The sequence below is a fragment of the Phocoena sinus genome, chromosome 12 (genome assembly GCF_008692025.1).
Source record: "Phocoena sinus isolate mPhoSin1 chromosome 12, mPhoSin1.pri, whole genome shotgun sequence".
In the NCBI taxonomy this organism is placed as follows: Eukaryota; Metazoa; Chordata; class Mammalia; order Artiodactyla; family Phocoenidae; genus Phocoena; species Phocoena sinus.
In genome coordinates this window covers 50901695-50909720 of record NC_045774.1, presented here as the reverse complement: position 1 = coordinate 50909720, position 8026 = coordinate 50901695, and the positions used below count along the sequence as shown (strand labels likewise).

At 55.0% G+C, this 8026-nt stretch overlaps 1 protein-coding gene across 1 annotated transcript in view; it reads left to right on the top strand.

The window, feature by feature from the left end:
• The first annotated feature begins 2023 nt into the window (after window positions 1-2023).
• FOXO3 (forkhead box O3) overlaps window positions 2024-8026 on the top strand; it is a 119688-nt gene continuing 113685 nt past the window's right edge. The window contains exons 1-2 of the mRNA XM_032650595.1: window positions 2024-2234; window positions 3325-4077. Coding sequence (XP_032506486.1) covers window positions 3460-4077 — 618 coding nt within the window. The 5' untranslated portion in view covers window positions 2024-2234; window positions 3325-3459. The remainder of the gene's footprint in view (window positions 2235-3324; window positions 4078-8026) is intronic.

The following is an 8026-nucleotide window of genomic DNA, read 5'->3' as shown; positions in this document are numbered from 1 at the left end:
GGGCTTGGACAGCGCGCGAAACTCGCAATCAGGCTCCCAGCCGGAGCGGCCGGCTGCACAAGTGCCCGCAGTGGGGACAGCCTTGTTGGCCCCTAAGCTTCGCTCGTAGAGGCCGTGGCGCGGGCCCCGCCGCGTCCCCCAGCCGGCGAGGGCGGCCCCACGCGCCCGCCACTCCGCTGAGCTGCCAGCACAACATTCTGTTTAAAAATAACACCCACGTGCGCTGGTAAACAAGCGCGCGCTGCTGCTGGTGCCGCGCTCCCAGGGCGAGCCTGTGAGGCGCGCCCGCGCGCGCGCGCGCGCCCTCGCCCTCCTCCCGCACGTGTCTGCCGGCTCCGCCCGAGCTGCGCTAGCGCGGCCCAGTCTCCGCCCCTTCGGCGGGCCGCTCACCGCCCAGGAGGCCCGAGACCGGCCGCTGCCGGGCCCTAGCGCCTCCCGTATTACCAGGCGTGCCCCGCAGAATGCTCTCCAACTTTCCTCCCCTGATGCCACCTCATCGCGGCTGGACACATCGTCTCAGGTCTGCTCCTTCCCTCCCCTCCCCGGTCTTCTCACGTCCCTCTCCTTTTAACTCTCCCTCCCATCAGCGCGCGAAGGATTGCCTTCTGGTTCGCCCTCTCTCTATCCTCTCCTCCTTCCTTCCTTCGAATTTTACTCGATTGTTTATTATTTGTTGGGGGGCGGAGGCGGGGGGCGGAGAGGGGCGTCTGGGGCCTGGTGACGGGTGGCCGCGGCCAGTCAGCGCGCGGCGTGGCTTGACGAGTAAGCGGCGCGGCTTGACGAGTAAGCGGCGCAGCGAATGGCGACGCGGCGCAGAGATCCCGGGTCACGCGCTTGTGGATACAATGACATCATCTGTTTGTACGCGTCGAACTAGCTTGGTGCAGGGGCGGGGCCTCGCGTCACTTGAGTGACGGGTCCTACGCAAAGCCTGGAGCCTGGATTCGTTCGGGTGGGCGGATTCCTGGGTACGCTGGGTTGGACCTTTTTGTGTACAGGGTTGTTGCGGAGTCCGCTTTGGACTCCAAGATATTTCTAGTGACTTGGAACGATTTGGGGGGTGGGGGCGGGGAAAGATATTTATAAACCAAAGCGGATAGAATTTTGGTGTGCGTGTCGCGTGTCTTGCATTCTTAGTGCACAAATGAACGACTTTGGGTACTGATCGTAGGATAAGGACTTGTGAAGATATTTTTCTAAACCTAAAGGAGTAGCTTTCTTTTAAAAAGTAAAAAATGCACAATTAGGTGTTTCGCCGTCATTTAAAAATTAGTCTCATTATTTCCCATTCACAGTTGTTCAGAATTTGTTCTTGCATTTAGGAATGTGGAATAATCTGCTTTTCTACCGAGTTACACTTCTCCCCTCGTTTGCCGTGAAATTCACGAAAAGTGAAACACGATTGCGGTCAAGCGTCCTAGGTTAGTGCAAACCTCTTGGTGCCTGATCAAATCTGAGGGCATCGGTTTATCGAAGTCCTGAGGGCACCAACATCTTCGCTTGCCAGTATTTTCACGCTGAGGTAACCCTTGCCATCTACGGTCAGTATCTTATCTCGGGTGTTACCTGGTGTCGGGTTCTAATGGGGAACCGGACACCAGGGCGCGCGCAGAGCCTGGCGGAGGGACGCGCTAGCTGGGGACCCCCGGTTCCAGGCACCCTGCTCCGAGTCAGGGAGGCCACGCGACTGCGCTGGTGGAGGGTTTGGGGCTCTGCGGCCCACCCCCCCTTCTCCTGGGCCAGCGCCGCGCTTTGTTGTCGTTGAGGCTCGCGGGAGAGAGGAGGAGCCCGGCGGGGACCGCTGCTGGAGCCTGCGGAGTCCCGGCCCCCGGCGCGCGGCCTCACGCCCAAGCCAAGGGCTCCGCGGGGCCGGGTCGCGCAGGCGCGCGCGCGCACAGACACGCGCGCACACACACGCACACCAGCACACCCGGGCCCGCCGCCCAGCCCTCCCTCTGGGCGGGGACCCGCCCGCCCGCCGTCAGCTTAGGTTGAGGCACCCTGCGTGTGTCTATAACTTTGTGCTGCTGCCGCGGCCGCCCTGCTCGTGGAAGGGAGGAGGAGGAATGTGGAAGGCAGCAGCGCGCAGGCTGACAGGCGGTTCTTCAGGCGGGCTGCGGCGGCGGCCGGAGCGCCTCTTCTTGGCCGAGGTTGCGCGCCCCCTCCTCGCCCTGCCCCGGCCCCGCGCGGGATTGTGAGTCCTCCCCCCTCGTTCCTGAAGAGAAGGAACCCAGGTAGGCGCCGGAGCTGTGCAGCGGGTCGGCCGCCTTCCCGGTGACTCCGGATCTGCTTCTGAGCTGGGCCAGGCGCTTCCCTTTTCCCTCCCCGTGACTCGGTGTGCGCGCCGCTCTTCTCTCCCGCTAGTGTTTTTAAAGGACTTGAGTGAAGGGGGGAAACTGTCAAGATGGCAGCAGCGGGAGCCAGGAGGTGATGAACGTGCTGGTCCGGGTTTTCTGGCGGCCCAGGAGACTTGGTGCTTCCCGACCTGTTGGAAGATTGACGTTCCGACTTGCCCCCTCCTCTCGCTCTTACAAGGAAGGGGGTGGAGTACACGACGCCCGCGGGAAAATAAACCACACAAACCCCCAAAGTGGCCGTTGCTGCTCGGCTCGACCCTTTGCAAATACCCGCCGAGCTGCTTGCCCCCCTTCTTCCCTCTTTCCTTTTTTTCTGGAAGTGACAAGGGCCCGCTTGCTCTCGGACCCACGTTCACCCTCTCAGCCCGCGGGCGAAGAGGGGAGAAGGGAGATGCCCGCGCCTTCTCCGGGCTTGGGCCCTCCGTTAGGAGGGGGGGTGGCAGGGGGGCGCGGAGGCGGCAGGGCCAGGGACTGGGAGAAGAGCCGAAGACGCCACAGACTTTGGCGGCGTCGCCGCGGGAAGCACTTGAGCGGGCTGGAGCGAAACATAAACAAACGCACGCCCGCCCAAGACTCGGGCTCCGACCACGGCTGGGCTGCGCCAGCTCCGGCTGCTGCCCGCTTTAAAGGCGCGGCCCGCGCCCCTCCCCCTTCTTCCCCGCCCCTCCCCCTTCTTCCCCGCCCCGCCACCTAGCCCAGGAGAGACCTGCAGCTTCCGCGGCGGCGGCGGGGGGAGTGGGGAGTGCCCCTTGAGAGCCCGTCCATTCGCTCCAGTCTCCCCAGCGGCCTGGTAGGGGGGCCGCGTCTGCTGCGCCAGGTCCGCGGGACGCACGTCTCCAGGTCTGCCTGCTCCTGGGAGGCGGGCGCGGTGCGATCGGGAAGCGGTGGCCGCGGCGGCGGCGGGCGAGGACTGGGCTGCAGCCCGGGATAACCAACTCTCCTTCTCTCTTCTCTCGTGCTTCCCCAGGCGGCGGCAGTAGCGGCGACGGCGGCGCCCGGGAGCCCGAGTCTTCGCGGCGCCCCCGTCCCTCCCCCGCCGCACCCCGCCCCGGCGCGAGAGGAGAGCGCGAGAGCCCGAGCCGCGGGCGGGCGGGCGGCGAAGATGGCAGAGGCGCCGGCCTCCCCGGCCCCGCTCTCTCCGCTCGAAGTGGAGCTGGACCCGGAGTTCGAGCCCCAAAGCCGGCCGCGCTCCTGTACGTGGCCCCTGCAGAGGCCGGAGCTCCAGGGGAGCCCGGCCAAGCCCTCGGGGGAGGCGGCCGCTGACTCCATGATCCCCGAGGAGGAGGACGATGAAGACGACGAGGACGGCGGCGGTAGGGCCGGCTCGGCCATGGCGATCGGCGGCGGCGCGGGCGGCCCGCTGGGCTCAGGGCTGCTCCTGGAGGACTCGGCTCGGCTGCTAGCTCCGGGAGGGCAGGACCCCGCGTCCGGGCCAGCCCCCGCGGCGGGCGCGCTGAGCGGGGGGACGCAGACGCCGCTGCAGCCTCAGCAGACACTGCCACCGCCGCAGCCGGGGGCGGCTGGGGGCTCCGGGCAGCCGAGGAAATGCTCGTCGCGGCGGAACGCCTGGGGGAACCTGTCATACGCTGACCTGATCACTCGCGCCATCGAGAGCTCCCCGGACAAACGTCTCACTCTGTCCCAGATCTACGAGTGGATGGTGCGCTGCGTGCCCTACTTCAAGGATAAGGGCGACAGCAACAGCTCTGCCGGCTGGAAGGTGCGTACTCACCTGGGGCGGGCGGCCAGACCCGCCGGGCCTCCTGCGCACTGCGAGATGTGCCTTCGATTCGTCGGAGCGCGCCTGCGGGCGCCGGGGAAAGGGGTTGGCGGGGAAAGCCTCCGCTGTGAGGCTTTGGGGATTCTGTGTGACCCGGGAGGAGGGGAACCCGGGAATGGCAGCGCAGGCGGCTAGAGGGGGAGAGGAGGCTCCTGGGGAAGCCTCGGGCATGGCCAGGTGAGGAGAGGGCGTGAGGGACGCTGGCGAGGGAAGGACAGACGAACATGAGTGCATTTGCCGGATTCCTGGGTCATCGCAGAGGAGGTAGGTCCTCGGCCAACTTTGGAGTCGATTTCCCGGTAGTGGGTGCACGCGAGGCCGCTGCGGGTGGAGTGAGGGGACGTGTTTGGGAATCGGTGCCCGGAGGTGAGGTTGGATGTGTGGTTTCCAGTAGGTCGCAGGAGGATGGTGTGTTGTGACTAGCTGGATGAGAACCCTTGTGTCCAAGTTTCGGGGTTGTGGGTGTTAATTAATTCCCACAGGCACATCGATCCCATGACAAAAAGCAGTGGTTGTAAACCTTTTCTTGGCCGGTTCTCTTTCCTTGCCTGTGTTGACACCTTTATTCCTCAGAGATGTCTCAACAGCAAACCTGCCTCGGAGTAACCTCTGAGATGATTTGGGACCTGGAACGGGCCAGCCCTGCCACCTCGACAGGGACTAGCTGCACCTGCTGCTTCCCCTCTGAGGCCTGGACTCTGGCCCTGTCTGAGGCAGGGGGTCCAGGTGTGGAGGACTGGGGCCTGGCGCTTCACCTAAGCCTTTGGGAGGGAGGTTTGCTGGCAGGGCTGGACTGTAATGGCTTCTACCTATTATTATAAGTGAACCCGAAGAGAGGCTCTCTACTGCTCCTTTTCTGCCTCTTGGGGCACTGGACACGTGGTAGGGAGAGAGGTGTGGAAAGGCCTGTGATGTAATGACTTCCTGCAGTTGGGCATCCAAAGAGATTAACTCCTGTCCCCCTGCGGGGCTGCTGATACCCAGCTGCTTTGCTCTTGCACCTCATCCTCCTGGTCCCGTCTGCTAAGATATGAATGTGTACCAGGCAAAAGAGAGCCCTGTGCCTTGTGCAGTTGGAGATACATATCGTTTGTCAGTTGCTTCTATTAACAAGTTAGCTTTTTTTTTTTTTTTTTAAATTAAAGAGGTACTTGCTTTCTCCTTCTGTCCTTTCCTTCGTTGTCTTTGGGGAGCCCGGTACTTCCTGGGTTCCAGTGGGTGTGTAAAATAAGAATAATTTGACCTTAGGCAGAGAACTGAAACACTGTAGGAGAGTCAGTGTATGAAAAAGCTAAAGAATTTAGTGTTATTAACTTTTAATTCGCTTTTAAAAAATCTTGCAAAGTGCCTTTAAAAATTTTTTTTTATGGCTAGTATTGGGAAGGGCTTGTTTAGATACTTTAAAAGCAAAATGTGTGCTTTGATATTATTCCACAGATCTAGCTCATCCTTGAACAAATGCTGATATTATGAATCTTACATTTGATTTAATTTTATTGCTTTGCAAAGGAATATGAGTTGTGTGATATGAGAGACATTTATGAAACAAATGAGAGTTCCGTTTCAAAACAGTGCTAATGTGATACCTTTAAAAATTGAGTTTCCAAGTGGATAGTAAGGGTTAATCTCAAGGTTCAGTGTTAGGAAAGGGTGAATTTATGGGATGTAAGAAGATGGATTTTGGGGGGTGGTGGGATATTTTCCAAATTTCTCACACTTGAAATTTAGTTCTGCGTATTTTGAATTTGGCAGAAAATCTGTTAGTTAAAAGTTAGCTTTAAGTTAGTTTAAAAGTTAACATAGGAAGGGTTTTTACCTTTCTTATTATTTTTAAGATTATGAAAGTAATTTAAACTCCACAAATAATGTTTCTTGCATCGTGTTTATAGTTAAAGATAATACAGTTTATAGTATTTGAATTTTTTATAGTATCTGAATTTAAGATTTATGTGAGGAAGTGGTATTACCAAGAGTAGCCATGAGTTGAGACTGGATTAATTATGTTTTCATGTAGCTTGCAGGATTTGCAATAGAGATTTTGGACCTAGTCATAAACTTTGTGGTTTTCTGTCCTATTTTTGGTCTCATGGTTTCTTTTTTCCTTCTCTGTTATCTCATCTTTCTTTAACTAAAATCCTATTAAATATTGTGAATTGAAACTGCCCAGCCCTAATATGTTTAATACAGGGCACATATTCTATGAGTAGTTTTACTTGAAAATTTTACACCAATTCTGTTTCTGAGTATCACACAAAAACTAATCCTTGAAGACTATAGGGATATAATTTAGTTGAAGAATTTTTGTAAGATGACCTTTATCAAAAGATGCAGCCATGCAGGAACTTCCAAATCTTTGATGATGGAGAATGCCCTTTGAAACTGGGGCTGCTGGTTTCACATTCCGATTATGACTAATAGCCAAGCTTTTTTGTGCTTGTGGTTTAGTGGGGGGTGGAAGAAGAGGGACAAGGGAGAGGTCAGGAGCTAATTGTGACCCATTTCCATGCATCCGAGTTTCAGGAGTTGATTTTTATCATGATTATTCATTTTGGAAGCATGCATGTGCATTTAAACCACACTACTTTCATTCTGAGTTATGCATGCAGGTTTTTAACTTCTAAAAATGTCTAGAATTCAGGTTAACCTCTCCTAGTCATGTGTGCACATAGGCATAATATGCAGGGTCTAGGCCTTACTTTTTTGTAGCTTTTTGGGCTATTGTATTATGAGAGCTTTTAACCAGAATTATCACTCTAAGATCGTAGACTGAATTAGAAAAGAGGCCTTAGAGATCAGAATTGAGACCAGTGGCTCAAAATCCTGGTTGCATGTTAGAATTACCTGGGAGCTTTTAAAAAATACCAGTGCCCAGAGAACCTGATTTAACTGGGCTGATGTATGGGCATTGGTTGGTGGGGTTGTTTTAGTTTTATTTTGAAGTTTCTCAGGTGATTTTAATGTACAGCCTGGATGAGGTTTGCAGATCTCCTTCAACCCCCTTATTTTATAGGTGAAGAACTTGATTCTTCAAGTTAATGACTTTTCTAAGGTCACACAGCTAGTTAGTACAGAGGTAGTTAGTAGCCGTGGTTCCAGAGATCTTTTTCACACTGTTTTTCTCTTTAAATTGATCCTTTTTAAAGGTTATTTATTAAATACTGAGTAGTCTTATGTAAGTAGAAGTTGTTTTCCTGAAAAGCATATTTGCCTCTCAATCTAAAAAATCCTGGTTATTGTTTCAGCATCGGAAGATGGATGATTATTGATGGAGGCTGAGTGAGTGCACAGTGTTTTTAAAGCTGTCTGGTGCCTATCAGGATGGGTACTTAGGAACTATTAAGTGACGAAGGAGGCAAAAAAGAGAGCATTTTAACAAAAGGAGGAAGCTCTTGGTTAACTGAAGTTTGTCGGATGCAAACTGTGCCAGGGAGAAAGGTGGTGGCTATCTTGCAGGTTCCTTTACTTCGGGCATGAAAGTAGAAATGAATAATCAGATGTGGTTAAGAGGGGAAAAGGTTACATTTCCTTTAATTCAGATTCAGCTTACTTGCATGGCACCTGTAATTGAGCTGGTGAGTTGTCTGTTTCCACCTGTCTCAGGCAGACCTCTAGGACTCCAGGGTTTACCTGGTAAGGCCCATTTGTTACTGATTCTCCTACACACGCCCACGCATCTGTGGTTCCCGTGGGTCAGGGCACAGTCACGTTAGGCAGCCATGGGTTTCTGTGGTGGTTCCTACGATTTCATAAGCGTGAGATGCTGTGTGAGGACTTCGGCTGCTGCTGCAGAGGATGGTCCTTCAAGAGACTGAGGCTTCCTTCACGTGAGAATGTGTCCTCTCACCAATACTTCCCAAGGTTGGAAGATGAGGGCTGACCTGCCGCCTAA